The 22,239-nt window shown below is 46.5% G+C and overlaps 2 protein-coding genes across 2 annotated transcripts in view; one reads left to right on the top strand and one right to left on the bottom strand.

Annotated features, from left to right (window-relative positions):
• The first annotated feature begins 41 nt into the window (after positions 1-41).
• Positions 42-1,153, top strand: CUNH1orf122 (chromosome unknown C1orf122 homolog). The gene is made up of 3 exons (XM_055611505.1): positions 42-141; positions 228-429; positions 683-1,153. Exons 1-3 carry the CDS (start codon positions 107-109, stop codon positions 776-778), a joined length of 333 nt encoding a protein of 110 aa, XP_055467480.1. The 5' UTR covers positions 42-106; the 3' UTR covers positions 779-1,153.
• A 2,769-nt stretch (positions 1,154-3,922) lies between these two features.
• Mtf1 (metal regulatory transcription factor 1) overlaps positions 3,923-22,239 on the bottom strand; it is a 44,666-nt gene continuing 26,349 nt past the window's right edge. Inside the window, exons 7-11 of the mRNA XM_055611501.1 lie at positions 19,479-19,556; positions 12,470-12,572; positions 11,381-11,979; positions 8,745-8,808; positions 3,923-6,683 (exon numbers count right to left, since the gene is read on the bottom strand). Of these exons, the coding sequence (XP_055467476.1) occupies positions 6,487-6,683; positions 8,745-8,808; positions 11,381-11,979; positions 12,470-12,572; positions 19,479-19,556 (1,041 nt within the window). The 3' untranslated portion in view covers positions 3,923-6,486. The remainder of the gene's footprint in view (positions 6,684-8,744; positions 8,809-11,380; positions 11,980-12,469; positions 12,573-19,478; positions 19,557-22,239) is intronic.

Below are 22,239 nucleotides of genomic sequence, written 5' to 3'. Positions count from 1 at the left end.
AGGAGACCGGTGGGGACGGGGCGGGGCGCAGCTTAGCGGAGCTCTCGCGCGGCGCCGGGGCGGGGGCGGACAGCAAGAGGGTGGTGGGCGGGCGGCGCGGGCGGCGATGGAGTGGGGCCTGGGCGCAGGCTGGTCACGGGGGTGAGAGCGGGCCCGCGGGGCGGGGGCAGGGGCTACGACCTCGCGCCGCCCAGCGCCGGCCCTGACGCCGTCTCTCTCCCGGGCAGGGAGGCTGCCGGCGTGGACCGTGGGAAGGCGGGGCTGGGGCTCGGCGGGCGGCCACCCCCGCTGCCGCCCCGGGATGAACGCGCCCAGCAGCTGCTGGACGCCGTGGAGCAGCGGCAGCGGCAGCTCCTGGACACCATCGCCGCCTGCGAGGAGATGCTGCGGCAGCTGGGCCGCCGGCGCCCGGAGCCGGCTGGTGGCGGGGTCAGTGCCCACTCCGGGCTGGGCCTGGGGAGGTGGGGTCTGCCCACTGACTGCACTGGCCAAACTTGCCCCCGCCCCAAAGGAGGCGGGTGGAACAGCGTGACCACCGCTTGACACTTAAACCTTCTTTGATCTGGGCGAGGTTTTTAAAAAGTATGTCACTGTCGAGATGCCAAGTGGCCTTCGCCTTGTGGGGCCTAACCTAAGGCTTTCCTTCCCGGCTCATTTTTTCCCCCCTTTCTGTTCCAATTAGAACGGTTCAGCCAAGTCCGGAGCGCCGCCGCAGCCAGCTGTATCCGCCAGAGGTGGCCTTCCAAAGGATTCTGGCGATGGAGCTGCGGAGCCTTGATAATACCCTAGCCGGGCACCCTGACTTCTGTCCCTTCCCAGGGCCGGTGGCTAGACTGACCAACTCCCTTCACTAAAGGGGCCAGTCTTCACTGGCAGTTGCTGGTACTTGGCCCTCAGCCTGGGATGGCAACTCTGCTAGCAGCTGGGTTCACTCCCACATCGTCTTGGCTGAAGGCAGTACTGTGCTTTGAAATGTAGCCAATGAATATCCAGTTCTGAATACTCGGATTCGGGAAGACCAGCAGTGCTGGCCAGAGTGGTCTGGCCTGCTTTGGGGGTTCCAGGTGGTATTACATGTTCATTTCATGCTTTGGGGGCCCTCGGCCCCACAAAACACTTCAGCAGAGTCTTGATTAAAAGGAAACCTGCAGACCCCCTGTTTACCGACTTTCCTTTCTGTTCTCTCAACCCCAAGACTTGATGGCTGGGCAGTGGGAGATAGTGTCAACCAGGGGCAGGGATGGGAAGTAATGCCACAGGTACTACCAGATTTAAATAAGCATTTAATTAAGATTTCATTAGTATTTAATATTGCTTTCTCAATTCCAAAAAGTTAAAATTTCACTTCATAGCAGATATTTTAAAGTACAATATTAAGTTTATACAAAATGAGCAATTAAGCAAACACCATTATTTCACATTCTTCAAAAATACAAATTCGTATTAATTTTTTTTGTTTGTTTGTTTTGGGTTGGAGGTTTCTTCCTTTGGAAGTACTGAACCTGTAACGTTTTCATATCGCTCAGTGGAAGTCCGTTGTTCCCATGTTTTACATTTAAAATAAATTTGATACATAATCCAAATACAAGTATTTGGGACTTAAAAAAAAAACTTGTCACTGAGACCACCAGCCAATGATTAGTGTGTGTTAAAAAATAAAGAGTTTGTGGCCTTTTCTGGCTAGATCTGAGCCAGATAACCAGGAAAAAAAAAAAAAAAAAAAAAAGCCTGTTTTCCGGCCACCTTCCCCAAACTGGGGCTAAGGGGAGCACACAGGAACAGGAACAGCTGCTTGGAAGTCCAACCTCAGGGACATTTTCTCCAAAGTACAACAGAAGATGCAGACTGTTGACTCACACAGCCCTTGGGAGGCCTGAGAACACAGGAGGCAAGGGCAGACAAACCTCTGACTTGGCACCACAAGGGCAATGAGGATATTGCAAAATCACCCCAGGTTTTGGTGATGAAAAGTTTTACAAAAAATTTCCTTAAAAAAAAAAAAAAAAAGTAGAAGCTGTCTTGAATTGAGAAAGTGACAAGACATTATCACCTACTTTTGGCCCAGTAGGCTACAACCAAAGGAGCTGTGAACAGTTTTGAACCCATTTAGAAAAAGCTTGTACTATATGCCTTGACAGACCCAATTTAACTTGCATTTTCAGTGCAGATTCAGGAGCCCTCATGCCACTAGGAGTAACAGTGAGAAATGCCCAGGCTACCTCTCCAAGAGCAGGGGCATAAAAAACAAACAAGACCCTACTATCTTTGTCCCAAGAATATGCAAGAAACAGGTCAAATAGATTGACCAATCAGAAATATGCATCATCCGGCCTCGTGACAGATGCCCTTCCACCTCAAATAAGACATGGACAATTCCCATCCATGTTACAGCAGAACCACCTGCAAACTGCATCTGTGAAAATCTTGCTTTGGCTGAAGTGTATTTAAACTGCCTGTACAGCTGGGAGTTTGCGAGTAAGTGATAACCAGTGAGGGAGATTATTAGTGGCGCTGTTCCTGGATTTGATGAAGCATAGAAGTCTTCTTTTTTGAACCGACACAGGTGGTGCAGTGAGCATAGAGAAATGGTTTGTATTGCCTTTCTTCCAACATATTTCTGATTGGGGTGTGAAGAAGCTGTAAAGGAGCCACAGTGGCGCAGTTCCACAAATCCATAGTCTCAGTGATAATGGAGGAGCCTTTACCTTCAATGGATGTGATTACAAAGATGACAGTCTAGAAGGTGCTAGGTTTCCACCTAGGAACAACCTGTCCCTTCCCTTCATTTTGTCATGGTGAAGAGGTAAAAGAGAGAGAGCAGGGGGACCAAGAAAAGTGGTGAAAAGGGACCTCAACAAGTCAGAAGAAAACAGCTGTAGCAGTTCCTCGGAGGGCCTGACGGGGCACCCGGGACACACAGGGAAGGCTTGCATAGATTGAGCAGCTGCAGAGACACACAACAGTGTTTCCCTATGGACAGCTTCAGCACAGGGCTGATGGAGCAGAAAAACAGGCCAGGCCAGGGCCACATGGGATAAGGACTGCCAAGCTACACATATATTGCACTGGAGTAAGTGCTCTTCTCAAACCCCAACTCTTTATTCTCAGCAAAAAAATAAAACTTTGCAGAAAGTATATATATATATATATGTGTGTGTGTGTATGTATATGTATGTGTGTGTGTGTGTGTATATACACACACACACACACACATACACAACAGAATTGCAGCAATTGGGTTAAACATAAAGTAACCTAAAGTGCTTTTTTATTATTTCTTTAATATATCAATATGAGGTTCTGCAAATTTGTCCCTCTGGACACATTCAGCATCATACAAAGCCTCTGGAAAAGCTTATCGGGCCCTCAGGTACCTCTATTACCCCGTCAGTCCACTGCCTTGACCTGGAAAACCTCTTCCCATCTACTGACTGTCTGGAAGGGAAGGGAAGCCCCGCTGCCTTCTACCTAGGGAGGTCTCCCTATCTCAAGGTCTCTCCTTGCCACTGTACCAGGGTCATCTAAACTGGAGTAAGAATAAATAACACCACTGTCACCTAGCTAGTGCTGCCCCATGAGGTTGGCTAGACCTGTCAAGGAAACAGCCTCCTTCCCTCAGCCTCACCCTCCTGCCTGGAAAGAGCCACATTTGTAAGGCAGTTTGGTGGAACCAAGATTACCTGACCACCCCTCAGTCCACTAGCAACCCTCTCTCCTCTTGGTGTGGACTAGTCTCTAGGAAGGGGCTCAACTGGAGATGCTAGTGGTAATCCAAGTATGCTCTACCCAAGTATGGTGACAATGGTGACGGCTGCCATGGGAGAAGAAAAGGCTTAAATCCACCTGTCAGAATTCAATCTTCTTGCCCTTACCCTAAGTTCATTCCCTTGAGAAACCACTGTTTCAAAAACCACATGAAGGGTTTTTCTGGCTCTGCGTTGGCCAGGAGGCTCCCTCTTCTCCAAGGTCCTTGTCATTAGAGGCCGGGTTTGTGGGAGAAGGATGGGAGGAGAAGAGTGCTAGCATAGCATGGCAGGAAAGCCCGCCTACCCTGTGTAATGCACCCGGCCATGCAGAACTGCTGATTCCAGGCATATTCCTCACTTTCCAGAAGCCATTTGGATCTGAGTCTCTTGTGTTCTAAAATCACCCACAAAGGCAAATACTTAACTCCTTTACCTAGAAACACTTCAGCCTCAACACTGCTCAAATGTTTCTTCACCACCCAACGGTGGAGAATGAAAAGCCAATGACCCAAGAAGGGACCATTAAGAGTACAGCCCTAGCCAACCAAGAAGCCATCAAACCATTAAAACCTTCCATATATCCTCCCTAGGCTCCTGTTTCCTATGTCAGCTCTCAGGGAACCAGAATCCCAGGTCATGAGAGGCAGAGTACGTGGGAGGACCATTATTGGCCTTTGATACAAGGTCACTGTGGGGTCACATTCACTGCTCTCCTCAGCAAGGACCCGAATACAAAGCTTCCTGTGGATATCCGCAAGTCTTAGAAACAGGCAAGCACAACCTGTACCCAAGCAGCTGGTTCCCCAGAAGGACTGACCACTGTGCCACCAAAGGCTCTTCCCTACCTGCCGAGGCCTTTGGTGGCCCAAACCCACCAGCCTTTTGGGGTGGGGTGTCAAATCCTGGGATGGGAGATCAGCTGCTGTCCCTATGCCCATTTCTCCTCGTTATAACCGCCATGACACTCTTGGCCAACTGTCCCCAAATATCTTGCCTGAAGACAAGGGCCTTCTCCAAGGACACCATCCTGGCTGGCTCTGAGCAAAGGCCCAGAGAGCAGGAGGGCAACCTACACAGCTCTCTCTCTGGTTATCTTGTCTGAGGGCCAGACCTTGCTTCTTGCAGGAGGCGGAGGCCTCCTCCAGTCTCTGGACGCAGCTACTTTCTAGGCTTGCCAAACACTGATGGCCACAGTAAATAGCCCAAGGACAATAACTCCCATTCTCCTATGGATTGTACTTAGGTTTGAAGAGGCAGGAACCTGGAGCCAAAGGCAGACAGATGGATATAATTCTATACACACACACACACAAAAAAAAAAATCCTATAACACACTTAATGAAACATTCCAAATGAGGTAACTGACTGCAAGCTTCAGGCTTTTTGGTGGAAGGGGAATTTTTTTGTTTTACCCTGAGTAGAAGATCATCGTTTTAGGTTTTTATTCCTTTTTGTTTAGAAATCACATCCTTGTTTGCACTACATGAGGCTGTATGCAAAATCTACAGATGGGAGGGATGCAGATGAGAGGGGATAACCAAAAGCCTGGCTAGACCTGGGTACCAGAATGCCTGCCAATCACCTGCTACATCATCCAACTCTCTTAGATACATACCTTCTCTGGAAAAGTAGCCTTTCTGCTCTGAGGAAACAAACACCACTGAAGGCAGGCAAACCCTGACAGCCACTGGCCATAAACCTCCTGTTCACTTTAGGATAAAATAGGGTGCTTCCTAAGGAGAGATGAACTCCAAGCTCCAGGTCCTGACAAGCACCGAGAAATGGAAAGAGCCAAAAAGTCAAAGACCATGGCTGTGCTAGCGCCAGCCCTAGCATATTATCAACAGAGCTGTTAACAACTGCCTCAGGGCCCTGCAGAACCACATCTTCACTATGGCTAGGAGGCCTGGAGCTGCCCCTTAGCATTGAGCAGGAAATAGGAAGGCCCCTCTGCATCTACTCCAAGCTCCACAGAAACCAAGCATCAACAACAGAGCAATCTCACCCTGTCCAACTCACACCTCTTACCTGCCCTTGCCACTACCCACTTCCACAGAGCAGTGGTCTGGCCCTTCAAGTGTTGCCTCAGATTTAAAAAGACACAGAGGGAGGAGCAACACCTGGCACAGTGAACTCTCCTGCCCAATCCACAATGACCCCAGTGCAAATGATGGGCAGTACCAAATTGATGAAAACCACACCCTTTCATTTAGAACTTTTATGCATACGAGTAACCTTAATTTCCAAGTTCACATAACAATAAGCAAAGTGACATACAGTGCAGCCAGACAGTTCACTTATAACTTAGCTTTTTTTTTTCTTTTTTTTTTTTTTCCCTCAAAAGATCAGTTCCTTAAAATGGATGTTCCTGGGATACAAGTAAAGAAAATAAGCCTGAAAGGTGAGGCTTTCAGATGGCAGATTTCTTCATCCTTCCAATTTCTGACCCCATGATGGCAGCATCAGACCCGGTACTTCCTGCTCACCCTGTTTCTGGAGGGGCATGCACACAAGCCCTTCCCCTGGAGAAGCTGCTGGACAGGCTCGGCTCCTCTACCCTGCAGTAGTGCTTCACGGTGAACTGGATTGGACGGGGTGTCCAGGCTCTGGAGGGACAGGAACTCTGACGCATCCATGGCACTTAACATGTTGGAGGGTCTGAGGGGCCTCAGCCTGTTTGTTTTGCTCACAGGAAGAGGGTCCGGTGGAGGATGAAGGGGAGCGGGGATGAGGGAGAAGTCTAGGGTGGCAGCTGCAGGCTGGGCCCATCAGGAGGCTGGGGGTTTGGCTCTGGAGGGGGTGGGGAAGAGCATCCCTTTCTCCGGCCTGCCGCCCGCTCCTTTGCAGAGTCCCGGCACGCACACTGACACTGACAGGCCTCCTCTTGTTTGATGATGATCACAGGAACACTGAGGCCAATCTGCTGAACAGAGCTCCCTGTGAGAGAGGCGAGAGAGACTGCTCTTCAAGTGGCCAAAAACAGAGGCATGATGGGCAGGGGAGTAGGAACTGGGGAGAACTGAATGCCAGGGAGGTAGGCCTGATAGGCATGAGAACCTTTGGGTTTTGCTATGCTTTAAGTTGGACTAGGCTCCAGCACTCGGGAGACAGAGACAGGCAGATCTCTGTGAGTTCAAAGCCAGCCTGGTCTACAAAGTGACAGGAACAGCCAAGGCTACATAGAGAAACCCTGTCTTGAAAAACCAAAAGCCAAAAAAAGAAAAGAAAAATTGGACCAGGTTCTTTCTCAGGGAAAAGCCTGTCAGGGTTCTCCCGTCCCTCTAAGATCATGCTTCCTTCTTAGAAGAGCCACCCACAATCTAGATGCGCCCTGTCTCTCTCTCTGCTGCCTGTCTGTGCAGGCCATAGCAGATGCCTCCTCCTCCTCTCGGCTCTTCCTTTTGTGGGCAGCCAGTGCTGTTCTTGGGGAGAATTACTCTCTTCTTTCAAGATCCAGCTGACTCCCTGCTCTCTGCCTGCCTCAGATGGTGGTCCCTGCAGGCTGGCCAAATGACTAACCACAGGCAGCCAGTACCGAGCACCAGACCACATGCACACAGCATTGCTGCTTCTGCTCCGCTTTCCACACTATACAGGACCTGCTCAGATCCCCAGCTCCTCAAAACACTGAGCTTCTCTATGTGACCCATGCCTGACACCTGACACATGGAGATGTGAAATGATCTCCCCTTACACAGCCAGCCTGTGACCTGTACACATTCATTTCCATTCCCACTTAACTCTCATATGCATTAATTATGAACATGCTCCAATCCATTCTCATATCACACTTCCATGTATTCTGCACACATAAGCTCTGTACTCAGCCAGGTTCCGTGTACAGCAGAGCTGAAAGCCAATAAGAGGACACAGGGTGGGAATGAGGTGGCCAAAGAGCTCCCTACAAGTTCATTTATAATCTTTGAGAGTCAATGAATTATCTTTTCTTCCAAGACAGGGTTTCTCTGTGTAGCCCTGGCTGTCCAGGAACTTTCTCTGTAGATCAGGCTGGCCTCATACTCACAGAAATCCACCTGCCTCTGCTGCCCAAGCACTGCAATTAAAAGTGTGCACCACTATGCCTGGATAGGCCCCAAATTTTATCTTTCCTTCCCGTCACTCATTTCACCCCCTTAAATTTGTTGTTGTTTTGTGGGGTTTTTGTTTGTTTGTTTGTTTGGTTGGTTGGTTGGTTAGTTGGTTTTAGTTTTTCAGACAGGGTTTCTCTGTGTAGCCCTGCCTGTCCTGGAACTTACTCTGTAGACTAGGCTGACTTTGAACTCAGGAGATCCACCTGCCTCTGCCTCCTGAGTGCTGGTATCAAAGGCCTGTGCCATCACGACCCAGCTACCCTTAGTCAGTCTGCCATTGCAGGAGTTTTCCAGACTGGCCTAGAATTCACTGTGCAGCACAGGCTAACCTGGAACTCAAGAGCTGAATTTTCTGAATCCTCCTGGCCTTGTAGCCATGCACCACCAAAGCTGGTTCCCGGCTTAACACATAAAAAGAAAGTTTCAAGAGAAAGTTCTGGCTGGGGAACATAGCTCAGTGGTAGAAAGTTTGAATAGCATGCACGAGCTTCTGGGTTCCATCCTCAGTACTAGCAAAAAAAAAAAAAAAAAAAAGAAAAAGAAAAAGAAAAGAAAACACACTCAAATGAAAGGGCCTTTCAGCTCTGTGTGAGTCTCTGACCCGGATGCAGCTGCTTCTTACTGTAATTAGAAAGAGCCCTGTGAGTTAACGACAGCTCTCCTTAGCAGTAACTGTGATTTAACCGTCTTTCTCTTGGTTCCACACATACTCTATCAAGGGGAAAACACTTGGACTACGTGAAGAGTGAAGCCCATGTTTTCACTAGCAGCACCCTGGCTTCTGGTTACCATGAGAGCATGGGCTACTCAGTAAACAATGGAATGTCAATCTAAATAATTTTCAAAATTGTGGCAAGGTCAAAGAGCTCAAAGAACTTTCTTTTAAAGCTAACACAGAACTACATACCTGTGCTACTGGCTACTGGTACTGCAGTGGTAAAATACACCTGCTCGACTTTCGATGCTGGCTGCTGAGGAAAGCAAAACAACACATTAAAATCACACTCATGGCTACGCCTATACGGCAGACATCCAAGGCTCCAAAGCCTCCCCGATTGTAGTGGTCACCAAGAAGACAGAAAACTCTCAGTGTTCAGGCATTTTTGTACTGAAGGGTGTTTTGTTTGTGCACTGCTATGAGGTCACTGCACTGTTTGACATTCTGTGCTGACATTCTAGCAAGCTTTGTCCCATTACTTGGCTGTCTCCCATTTGCCTAGTCCAGTGGATTGTATGTGTCCAGACACTTTTCCAAGGTTGTTTATCTCAAGCGATGGCCTTCTCAGAGGGAGTCCTAAGCTAGCTCTGTCCATCCCATTCTCTTGTGAAAGCTGGAAAGTTCCTCTTTTCCTCCCCTCAGGGTCTAGAGTGACCACCCAGTGCAGCCTAAGGCTCTCTATCATGAGCACACAGCACTCCAGGCTCAGGAGAGTCCTACTGTAGGTCTTAGACTTGGTTAAACCAGATTCATGTCCAGGCCCTGCCACCTGTCAGGTAAGCGACTGAACTTTTTCATTTGTTTTTGTTTTTATTTTATCAGTCAAGTTCTCACAATGTAGCCATGAACTTCTGATACACCTGCTTCTACCTCCCAAGCTGAGATTGTAGCCAAGGGACTTATTAGAGCCTCTATTCCTATATGAACTGGGTGACAACTCTGAAGATGAGTGAGGTGGTACATAAGAACACTCAGCATAGAGGCTCAGAGCAGCCAGTGAACATCAGCCTTTGCATTGTTACCATGAAGACCCTAATTGTGCATAGGCACAAAGCACACAGGAGGGTAAGGCTATAAGGTCAGGAGCACAAGGCCAGCCTTGTCTATAGTGAGTATGGGACCAGACCTAATGCAAGATACCCTTGTCTCCAAACAAACAAACAAACAAACAAACAAACAAAAACCTGTACTAGAATTCCGCTTTACTCCCTATTATATTAGGGTTTCTGGGGGCTGGAGAGATGGCTCAGCAGTTAAGAACATTAATTGATCTTCCAGAGGACCAGAATTCAATTCCCAGCATCTTACATGGCAGATTCTATCTCTAGTTCGAGGAATCTCAATGCTCTCTCTCCTCCACAGGCACTGCATACATGTGGTACACAGACATATGTGCAAGCAAAATAGCCATACCTATTAAAAAAACTAAGGGTTTTTGTATTCTTCAAGTCTTGTCTTAAAGAAGCATATTCTCGCTCTTTTCTTTCTTTCTCTCTCTCTTTCTTCTTTCCAAATTTACTTTAGAGACAGGGTTTCTCTGTGTAGCCTTGGCTCTCCTGGACCTAGATCTGTAGATTAGGCTGGCCTCCAACTCAGAGATCCGCCTGTCTCTGCCTCCCAAGCGCTGGGAGTAAAGGTGTGCACCACCACTGCCAGGCTTGGAGCTTTTTTTTTTTTTTTTTCTTTTTATCCTATTCTAAAACACAACAAAATGTGCTTCAGTCAGTCTAGGAAGACTTTGGATTTCTGGCTAAGATACAGATAGAACTATAAAAGGAAATGACAGAGGCTTTGGAATGCAATGTGGTAGCGGAACACTTGCTCAGCTTCAGTCCCCAACACAGGGGTCTGGTCTTCCTCACCACCTCTTTTTTTCTTTCTGTGTGTGGGGGTGGGGGGAGAGGGGACACATAGGATCTGGCTTTATAGCCCAGGCTGGCCTTAAACTTAGTTCTCCTGCCCATACCTCCTGATCAAAGGGATTATAGGCATGAGGCCCATATTTAAGCATATGCAAATGAGTCAAATGGAAAAAGAATGACATTTGTTTTAACAGCTCCCCAAGGGCAGATCCAGAAAAGCAATACTTTAAGCAGGCAGACTGGGACAGAATATTGGAAAGGCCATTCCAATGACCCTGAACATCCAACATGCAAACAGGCTACCTCTGCAGGTGGCTGCCAAGACATTTCTAAACTGCCTTTCCAGGTTGTTTATATCCATGCACAAATTTCCCTCTGTAGTCCCTCCTACTTTCCACCCAACTCCCAGCCACAATATTTCTGAAACATTCCTGGACCTCTTGAGTCTGCTGATTTTTTTTTTTCCTTCACTAGAGAACCCAACCTTTTGATGTTACAAGGTGAACTTTGTGTTCTGCTAATGTTGAGCCAAATTCATTGCTATCCTGGGACACGCGCAGCCCACAGGCTGGGCATGCCCATGTGACACTAGATGATGTGATTATTCATTCAGATGTCTTCACCAGGTAAACTTTAAAGGTTCAGGTGTGCTCACTTGGTAAACTTTAAAATTGTTTTCTTCATCTTTATCTTAGATACAATCCACTCCCCTGGATCTACAGCACTTTACTGGGGGAAATAGCAATAAGGAAACATGTCACTAGACATGCTAGCCATTTCTCCCTTGAAATAAAACACTGAAGGCTGGGGATCTACTCAGTGGTAGAACACTTGCCTGTTCTACCTTCCTTGTGTGAAGCCCTAGGTTCAGTCCCCATTCCTACTAGAAAAAAGAAAGGAAGGAATGAACGTGCTCTTCATAGGCACTTCACTCGACTGGGTGTGCTGATGGGGAAAACTTACAATTTGTTCTTGGTTTTGTGGCGAACTGGTGGCGCCGTTCAATATCCACTGTAAGTTCTGCTCTCCCATGACTAGGCTGGACTGCAGGATTGCGGTGTTGGGAGTTGGGGTGATGGTTATGGTAGGATTATTAGTTAGGACAGAGTTGGCACCCAGGGGCAGAGTCTGGACCATAGCAGGCAGGGGCTCAGTAGTACTTTGTGGTGGGGCTGATGCTGCCACAGCTGATGCCACTGCTGCTGCAGATGCAGGAGCCCCAGCAACAACAGAAAGTCCTGGTACGATGGTCTGGGGTGGCGCCTGGGGGTGCGGAAGAAACTCTTGATGATTAGCAGCAAACTGTGTGCTGTGGGGAACAGGCACTTCTGGAGGTTGTAAGAGAGCAGGAGGGTTGCCAAAGGCAGCTGGCTGAGAACCAGGTCCTAGGGAGGAAGCAGGTGGAGGAACGGACGGATTGGAGGCTGGTAGCAGAGGCTGGGGTGGCTCGGAGATGCCAGACTGCAGTACGAGTGGAAGAGATAAAGACGCCGCATTTCCTGCAGGTGGAGGGACATCACTGACCGACTCTGCATCGCCATTAAAACTTTCAATCAAGGCAGCTGGCGAGGAAAAGAAGAAGAAACATGGATCCCAATCCCAAGACTCAGAGGCACCACAGAAACAGTCTGTCATCTGCTAGCTATCACTGCTAGCTGGTCTAGCCTCCTGCTTTCTTTTCTGCCTTAGGTCCAAGTGGGCTTTCTGTTCAAGCACACTTCACAGACACGGGTACTAAGCAATTTAACTAGAACAAACATGTCCTGTGGTTCTTCTACAAAGAGAAGCAAGCTTTTTTGGCATAATTAGTCATGAGACATTTGGCAGCGGAAAGCTGTATTGCATAGACACTTCTATTCCACCAGTGTTACCAACATGTAAGAAGCCTCATCTGTGGGTCTCACACACTCATGAACAAAGCAACACACTAGAAGGAAAAATGTCCACAGCTCCCGCTGTTTTTTTAAAACCAACAAGAGACTGAAAAGAAGACCTTCTTCCTCGAGCATCACAGGGAAGGTGGAAAAGGGTGGAATGAAAAGTGAAACTTACCTGTCTGCAGAGGATCATCCTGAATTGCAGGGTCATCTGAGTTCTGGAACATCGACTCAAAGATGATTGCTGGTGAAATTGTGCTGAGGTCCTGGTCCTGTGTCTGACAGGGAGAAAGGGGTGAGATTTGCTATCCTGAGAAAATCTTCCCCTTGAAGAACAAACACAAAGCAGAGGAACTAGAATGATCTTTTGATAGGACTCCTGTTTCAATCCTCCTTTTTTTTTTTTGTAGGTTCTGGAGACTGACCCAGGGCCCTGCATTCCATACCAAGATATATCCACATACTCAGCTTTGTTTTGTTTTGTTTTTTTAAACAGGGGCTCATTAAATTACTCAGGCTGGTCCTGAACTGCCTCGGTCTTTGTGCACTAGGATCAAAGGTGGGAGCCATCATGGCCAGCATCACCTCCACCTTCTGCAAAGGAACACGTTTCCCTGTAGCTCTGACCAGCAGTTTTTTGTTTTTTAAGTTTTGCTGGAATGCACAACACAGGGGTGCTATTTTCACAGTACATCAACAGACTAGTAGTTGTGACAGAGACTATGAGCTCACAAAGCCTGAAATGTTTACTCTGTGGTGTTTCGGTGAAGGGGACTTGGGGATGGGCGGGGGTGGGGTACACCCCGGACACACGATGTACTGCTAACAGTCATCTATAACTCTAGTTCTAGGGAATTCAACACCCTCTTCTGACCTCTGCGGGCAATAGGCATGCAGTGTGCAAGCAAAACACTCATGTACATAAAAATAAGTCTAATATAATATAATATAATGTTTGTTTGTTTAGTGTGCAGTGGTGTTTTGCCTCTATGTGTATCTATGTGAGGGTGTTGGATTCTTTGGAAATGGAGTTATAGACAGTTGCGAACTGCCAGGTAAGGTGCTTAGAATTGAGCTTGGGACCTCTGGAAGAGCAGCAGTGCTCCTAACCACTGAGTCATCTCTCCAGCCACCTAAACCCTGCTTTAAAAGACTTCGTCCTACATACACATGAGGTTACAGTCTGTACATTATTGCTGTGATTTGCTGTATGGAAACTCCTGTTAATTAAGCCAAAATGATTCCTTCTTTAAAAAGACAAAGAAGCTGCTGTGATAGTGCAAGCCTTAATCCCAGCACTCTGGGAGGCAGAAGCAGGTGGATATTTGTGAATTTGAGTCCAGCCTGGTCTATCAAAGAGTCCAGGTCAGTCAAGGCTACACAGAGAAACCCTGTCCCAAAAAAACAGAGAGAGAGAGAGAGAGAGAGAGAGAGAGAGAGAGAATGAAAGAAACTCATGCTAGGGCTTAATCTCCATAAAGCTTAGGGTCAGATAAGGCCAACATGGAGAGGTTTAACACTGGATGCTACTGGCTTCATAATAAGGGAAGAGGCCAGGCCTAGCAGCACAAGTCTTTAATTCAAGCACTTGGGAAGCAGAAGTGGGTAAATCATTGTCAGTTCCAGGCCAATCTGGTCTAGATATTAAGTTCCAGGCAAGCCTGTCTTAAAAATTAAAATAAAAGAAGAAAAGTATTGTGACATGATTTTGTGCACTGTGTATTCAGATGCTGACTTCTGTGCCCAGAGGTCTGGTTGCAGTACAACATAGGCATTTTTATTATTGAAGAATCTCAATGGTGTATAAAAACAGACTGAGAAAATTAATTCCCAACAATTTGCTCCTCTTACATACGAGTGACATATTATCTTCCAAGGTCATTACACAGTTTCTGTAATATTCTATTATGTACCAGAGTAAGAAATCAAACCAACCTAAAAACCTCAGTGACAAAAATCACTGAAAGCCTTATACTTAACAATATGCCACGGGCTGACGACATCTCAAGAACTAAATGGTGGGGCTGGAGGGACGCTCAGTGGTTAAGTCCACACACTGCTCTTGCAAAGCTCAGTCCTGAGCACCCATGTGTAACAGCCACCTAGGACTCCAGCAGAATCCGATGCTTCTGGCCTTCACGGGAACCTCACATCACACACACACACACACACACACACACACACACACACACACACACACACACACTGCCATCTCAGAATTCTACATGGCAAAGGCATCAAGTCCACAAAAGTCTAGGAAAGCAAGAGGATTCAAGTTGACAGCACGGCAGTGATACCTTGGAGTGGATGCACCCAAGTTGTCTAAAGGCTTCACTCAAATGCATCCTGGGACAGTGTAAGCCAGGAACTTCCAAAGCTTAAGTCAGGGTTAAAAATAAAGATGTTGTTTTTTGTTTTCAAGAGAAGGTTTCTCTGTGTAGTCCTGACTGTCCTGGAACTCACTCTGTATGGACCAGACTGGCCTCAAACTAGAGATTCATCTGCCTCTGCCTCCCAAGTGCTGAGATTAAAGGTGCACCACCACTGTTGGCTAAATAAAGATTTTGTGTGAACTTCAAATAAAAGTTAATTGAAAGCATTCCATCCAGTCATGGCCTCTCTTGCCTGTGATCACAGGAGCCTGGCTGAGGATGAGCAAACCTGTTAAACCTGGCCTGGCCTACAGAGTGAGATCTTGTCACAAAGGAACAAATTTTAGAATGAGGGAATAAAAAAAAAAAAAGAGTGGGATACAAAGTGAATAAACTGTAATTAATAAAAAAATAAATAAATTTTTAAAATAATTTTAAAAAAGGAGGGAAGGACACAAAAGAAGAAATCTGAGGGCAGCTCAGTGGATAAAGGTGCTTGCCACGTAAGTGTGAAGACCTAAGTTTAAATACCCAGAAGACACAGAAAAGGCTAGACAGCAGCACGAGCCTACGCAGCTCCAGCTCTCCACAGCCAGAGAGATGGGAGCCAAGTCCCCAGCTCAGGGGCTAGCATGCCTGGTGGAAACCAACCACGAGGCTCTGCCTCAAAACAACACGGAAGGTGAGCACCAACACCTAAGTGGCAGTGGCGCCATGTATTCTCTCTCAGAAACACACTGGAGGGATAGGGAGTAAAGGGGAGGAAGAAGGGGAGGAAGAGGGAGAGAGAAAGAGAGAGGGTGGGAGAGAGAGAGGTTATAAGAAGGGTTGTTTTGCGGCTCAATCCTGTAATTCTAGCACTCTGATGGGAGGATGGCTGCGAGTTTGAGGCCAGCACAGACTAACTATACAGCCTAATCCTGTATCAGAAGAAGGCACTGTATTATAAATCAAGTTTCCTGTTCTGTTCTTTTTTTTTTTTTTTCCAGAGAGGACTTTATTGTGCAGCTACAGCTGGCCGCTAGGTAAAACAACCTCAAACTTGCAGCAATCCTCCTGCCTCTGTCTCCCAAGAGCTGAGATTACAGGTGTGCAATACCATGCAGAGCTACAATTAATTTCTTAAACTGAGTGTTTCAAGAGAGAGAGAGAAAAAAAAAGGAAGCCAGCATGTGATCCCTGGCATAAAGGCCAAACCAGGAGAAATTAAATCGCCTGTGCTGGTGCCGAGGTGTGATGACTGGCCAGGAGCACATTTATGGCCCCTTCCCCCCTGTGCATGCACAATGCACCTCAATAAAGGTTCCAAAACAGAGAGCAAGAAAGAGGGTGGCAGGAAGAGGAAGAGAGGGAGGAAGGAGCGAGGAACAAAGGATGGGCACTGAAGCTCCTGCCAATTTCAGAGCAAAACCCTTGGCTACAAAATTACTGGGAATTAATTCTTCAAAACAGAGGTGAGAGCTGGGCATGGTAGCAAACACCTATAATCCCAGCATTCGGGGTGGGGAGGCAGAGGCAGGCACATCTCTGCTAGTTTGAGGCTAGCTGGGTCTACAAAGCGAGTCCAGGACAGCCAAGGCTACACAGAGAAACCCCATCTGGGGGGGGGGGGGAGTGAGGGTGGGCTGAGCTCTGGGTCAGAGCAAGAAAAACAGCATGAGCTGTCCAGGTCCAGCCCAACCACTGTTGAGTAGCCAAAAGGGCCAGTGGCCACTGCCTGATAGATCCAGCCCCTTCACAAAAGGTTGGAGCAGGCCAAGTTCATTTATAGGGCACACAGACACAGACACCTTTAGGACGACAACCTCATACAAATTTATCACTTGATACTATCAAGTCCCCGTTATTACAAAACATCACATTAGTCCTATTGCTTTAAGTAACTGTGATGTTGGTTTCAAAGACTAAAAAAACGCCAGGCAGTGGTAGCACACACCTTTAATTGCAGCACTCAAGAGGCAGAGGCAGGCAGATCTCTGTGAGTTTGAGGCCAGCCTGGTCTACAGAGCTAGTTCCAGGACAGCCAAGGCTACACAGAGAAAACCTGTCTCAAAACAACAACAACAACAACAACAAAGCCTAAAACTCTCCAAATCTGGGCTAAACACTGGGTACCAGGAGCATAACACAGACAAGAGGGTAGGATTCCTCTCTTTACAAAGATCACTCTGTTGGCAATGGTGTCACTTTTCATAAACTTCTTGAACTCCTAGCTTTCCTGCCTTTATTTCTCAAGTGATGGGATAACAAGAGCCACCATGCTTTCACAAACTTCTTACAGTTCCCATTTATCAGTTATTTTTCCTAATGGCCTCCCAGCTCCCAAAAACTTCTAAGTCTTATGTCATAGTCCTGGCCAGCAGAGACTTCTCTGCTATGTAATACAGTTAAATGTTGGGCTTCAAGGTGGCTCTGTGGTTAAAGGAAGCTGCTCATGCAAGAGTCTAATGTCCTTACTTCAATCTTCAGAGCCCAAAAATTGTCCTCTGACCTCCATGTGTGCTGTTGCATGCATTTTATACACAAGTGCAACATCTGTGTGCACACTTGGAGTAAAAGGAGTACTGTACTTAGGAATGCGTTAAAGGAGTACTGTACTTAGGTAACTCAGAGGGCATCCTAGACTATCATGAGTATAAACTTTAGAAAGTTTGCTCTGTAATATGAATGACAAACATCTGGAATATTTAAAATGTTTCCACATTTATCCTCCAGATTAAGTTACCTCCAACTTAACAAATGATTCTTTTCTGTTTATTCATTGTTAAGTCTAACCTAAGGCTCTTTTACGTGCTGTTTCTTCCCATTCTTTTAAGTTGCACTTGACAGGAGCCACATATGGCTGTTCTGGAGACCAGAGGACAATTCTGTGAAGACAACTCATTACTTTCATGAGACTCTAGACTGCACCTAACTTACCTTATTACTTTCATGACACTCCAGAGACTGTACCTACCTTACCAGGCTTGAGTGGCAAGCGCTTTACCCACTTAACCTACTTGACAGCCTCTGTTCGTTTTTTTTTTGTTGTTTTGTTTTGTTTTTTGTTTGTTTGTTTTTTGTAGCATAGCTCCTTGAATCTGTAATCTTGCTGTACCTCACAAGTGTTAGGATTTCAGGTAGTCATTTTAATGTCCATGTACCAAGCCTGGCTTGGTTTATTTTATTTATTTATTGGGAGAAGATCTCACACATATATAGGCTGACCACAAATTTCTAGCAATCCTTCTGTCTCAGCCTCACAAATAACTAGAATTAAAAGCATATACCACCATGCCTGGTTTTCTGTTATGTTTTGTTTTTTTGAGACACGGTTTTTCTCATGTTTTCAGCCCTGACTTAGTAGACCAGGGTTTTAGCCCTGAACCTCACTTAGTAGACCAGCCTGGCCCTGAACTCATGGAGATGCACCTGCCTCTACTGCCCCAGTGCTGGGACTGAAGGCATGTGCCACCACTGCCCAGTTTGCCTGGTTTCATTTTTAATAATTTGTTTCTCACTGAGACTTCCTATCTGCATAAACACATTCATTTATGTCCACAAACAAATGTTAGCTATGAAAACTTTCTGTCTGGGCTAAGGATTTAGCTCAGGGGTAGAATACTTGCCTGGCATGTATCACACCCTAGGTTAAAGTCTCCAGTACCACAACATGTGAGTGTTCCCACAAGCTGTACTCTGACTTCTAAAACATGTCTCATACAAACATAGGTGTACACACACACACACACACACATGAGAAGAGGGTGGAACTCAGGGTGTTGTGCTTGCCTAAATTCCCAGCCACCAAACATCTCCCAAAAATACTTTTTAATATGGCTCCCAGCAGTGCTGATTCTGTGGCTGTAAGGGAAGCACAGGAGCATATACTTTAAGTTATTTTCTTGTTGTTCAGAGACAGGTCTTAGCTTACTCAGAATGGCCTCAGGCTTCTAGGCTCCAGTGACCCTCCAGTCCACTACCAATGGGAGGTCACACCCAGATAAGAGCCTACAGTCTCACAGCACTACTGTTGACTCTATAACCTCCACATTTTAAGAAATAGTTTTCCAGTTCAGCATGGTGGCTCACATCTGTAGTCCCAGCATCTGGAAGGCTAAAACAGAAACATCGTTCTGACTTTGAGGACAACCTGGGCTACACTAAGTGAGACTGTCTCAATCTACAAGACAATTAAAAAAAAGGAGCATTTCCCATAGCACTTGTAAGTCACTCAGTCAGTGTTTAAACACATTCAATTACATTTACTCATTATGAAGAATGACAGAACATCTAGCCTGAGCACAAACCTCAAAATTAGTGTTGAGAAAACATGAGAACCGCTGGACTGTTGATGCTCAGACTCCAAGCAGTGATCTGTTAGCAGGTCATGGAGCCACAGTGCCAAGATGGAGTGGGCTCACCCCTTAGTGGAGGCCTGCACAGGAAGCCTCCTTCAAATGCCCAGTCAGGTGAGCTCGAAAAAGGAAAGAGCCCAAGGCAGGCGAGGCAGGCAGGGTTGAGAAAAGCCTGGGAACTCTGAAATCTAACTAGGCCTCAAGTTCCTTGAGACCAAACCAGATGTTCCAGATTGCACTGTGTGCTGCACGGGGGCTGCTGGAATAGTACTCAATTTGTATCTGCCTAAATTAGTAAAATACAAATCTGAAACCGACAGACATCAGATGAACAGGCTAGGCTAACAGCATGGCCAGGGTACAGAAAAAGAATCCTCCCTCTCACTGACTGAACACAACTAAACCCAGGAGGCTTCACACTGGCCTACCGTGTTTCAAAGAGGAAGTACCCTAACACCCTTTCTCAGGAACTTACTGTACTGGAATTTTCTTGCAATTCTGAATCCGTGGACAGAAGGCCCAACTCACTGAGATAAAGTGAGTGATTTGTATCCTGCAAAAGAAAAAAAAAAAATCCTAATTGAGCAACAAAAACCATAAATGAAAATTACAGCAGCACATCACACATAATAAAATACTTGATTACCAAGTCCTTAGGGTTCAAACATCTGCGTCACTAATATCGGACACGTCCTGGGCAAGGGTTAAGTAGACAGTCTCATTAAAAAGAAAACCAAATGAACTTAAAAAGAAAACCCCTTCATATTCTTATTAGAACATCTCCTCCCCAACTCCGCTTCTTCTGAGGCAGGATGTCACAGCCCAGCACAGCCTCAAATTCTCTTTACGGCCAAAGACGACCTTGAGGTTGGGACCATCCTGCCTCCACCATCTAAATGCTGGGACTGTCTCTCAAAGCAGTTAGTAGTAGTTGTTGTTGTTTTAAGCTTAATTTTATGTCCGTGTTTTGTCTGCATGTATGCCTGTGTACTACATGTGTGCTTGGTGTTCAAGGAGGCCAGAAGATAGCTTTGGGTCCCTTGGAACTTGAGCTACAGACTGCAGCAAGCCTCCATGAGGGTGTTAGGAATCTGAGCCCAGGTCCTCCGCAAGAGCAGGCAGTGCTCTAAACCTCTAAGCCATTTCCATCCAGTGGTTAATAATTTTTAAATTATCTTTTGACTCAAGTTGCAGAAACAAAAACAAAAAGCAAAAGCTGGACTAACATGAAGTTACTAGTATTCATATAATGCCTCTCATCAGTATAAAGTGATTTCACGGGACTTATCTGCTATTCATGTAACCTGGACAAGTACTATTTTATACTCTTCCTCAAAAACACAAGATCGATACTATGACAAGGGAGTGATGTGCCCCAATCTACACCTAAGTAAGAGAAGACACATGTAGAGCTTCTGACTGAGAAGTCAGTTCTCCTCCCGTTAGTGTCTCCACACGGGCTTCCCAGGTTCATTCTGGAATCATACTGACAGCAATTCTGAACTCTGGATTCCTGAACATAAGTCACAGTTCTGACCCTCTCTCTAGTGGAACTCTGCTTACACTCCAGTGGGTCAGACATTCCCACCCATGCATACAACACACACAGATGACCTTCACTTATCCATATTCTGCTTTCCAGTTTTAACTACCAAGCCTTGACCCTCCATCATTAGAGAAACCCTGCCTGTGCCACGCCATGAATGCTGCAGGAGAAACACATATGGACAGGCCACCTTGCAGAAGCTCTATCTTATCTGGGTGAAGATGTCAGTGGGGGGCTGGCACTGTCAATGCTGGACTCTGGGCACTGCAGATGGGACCCTACAGCCCCAGACCAGGGCTCATCCCTCTGCTGAACAGCACACAGGGATGCAGACAAGCGCCCTTGACACTGAATATACTGGACTAAAGGCTCAGTGTGACGGCTATTCTTGGTTGCACACCTGTGAGGGACTTTTTATTTAATTGGATCATTTGAAGTGTGACGTGAACCACTTGTAATCACAATCTCTGAGGTAGGAAGACTCACTCCTAATCTGGCCACATCTTCTGGAATAAAGGGCATGGAAGATGGAAGCTCTCTCTCCTTTGCCCGCTTCTTCCTGCCCTTGCTACCAAGTCCATTCCATCATTGGCATTAGGGCCTACCTCTTCAGGATCCTGATATATTCTGAAGACCAGCTGAGACATCCAGCCTTGTGGACTGAACAATTACAGGATTCTTGAACCTTCCAAGATAGATGTGTTCGTAAATGTGTGAACCCCTTCATTCTATAAATTCTGTTACTCTCTCTAGAATACCCTGGCTAATACATTCAGTGTTGTTTGCAGTTCAAGTCTCCAAGCACTGCTACAAAATGAGAAACTGATTATGATGAGCAGTTTTTGCCTGGTTTTATCAGATGAAGAAATGGAGATGCCCAGAAGCAATCTGCCTAAGGCCATGTGATTACTGACAGAAGAATGGTTTGAACTGGAGCTGCTGGGCACCAGAGGCCATGCTCTTCACAACTAATGCTACCTTGTCTCTAACAATACAGTACAGGCTGGGAGGCTGGCTCTGGAGTCACACTGTGTGCCTAAGTCACACGAATGACAAGCTATGTAGACCTCAGCCTGCTATCTAATTTCTCCTTGCTCTAAGGTTCTTAATCAGTACTGTGGAAATGGTGACAATACTGACCTCATGCAGCTGTGAGTGAGTGAGGCAGCACCTAGCAGATTCTGGTACATTTTAAAATTCAACAAATACTAGTTGCAGTATTATTACTAACAACTTAAGCATCCTTTTCGTATTTATTCTGGTGTGCTGGAGGAGGGTGCCGGAGCACACACGTGCAAGTCAAAGAACAAGTTACAGGGGTCGGTTCTCTCCTTCATCGTGGTTCAGGGAATCAAACTCAGGCCATCAGGCGTGCGGCAAGCACCTTTACCCACTGAGCCTTCTAATCGGCACAGAGGCCTTTTGAAAGGGTCCTTCATTGTTTACAAATTAGAAAGCACAGACACCTGAGTGTGCTGTCGCTCTAAAAATATAACCCTTACTTCATACTTACTGAATTTCATTATTTCGAAGGAATCAGCCTGGAGCTGGGGAGGAATCCAGACTAAAGACAGTAGAGAGGGCCCTGGCCAGAGCAAGATACTCTGGTGGAAAGTGAACAGGGAGGGATCCAAACCAGATGAGGTGGCAGAGAAGTCTGAGGAGGGAGGAGAAAAGGGGCTAAAACCCT

Source organism: Psammomys obesus, unplaced genomic scaffold, assembly GCF_907164565.1.
Source record: "Psammomys obesus unplaced genomic scaffold, mPsaObe1.curated_primary_1811, whole genome shotgun sequence".
NCBI lineage: Eukaryota > Metazoa > Chordata > Mammalia > Rodentia > Muridae > Psammomys > Psammomys obesus.
This window is presented reverse-complemented; position numbering and strand designations above follow the sequence as displayed.

What these genes read in the sequence shown, in the direction of transcription:
- CUNH1orf122 (XM_055611505.1), top strand. Translation starts at nt 107, where the DNA reads ATGGAGTGGGGCCTGGGCGCAGGCTGGTCACGGGG. An exon ending in GGCGCAGGCTGGTCACGGGG is followed by an intron (nt 142 to 227) that starts GTGAGAGCGGGC and finishes TCTCCCGGGCAG; the next exon opens with GGAGGCTGCCGGCGTGGACC. An exon ending in CGGAGCCGGCTGGTGGCGGG is followed by an intron (nt 430 to 682) that starts GTCAGTGCCCAC and finishes TGTTCCAATTAG; the next exon opens with AACGGTTCAGCCAAGTCCGG.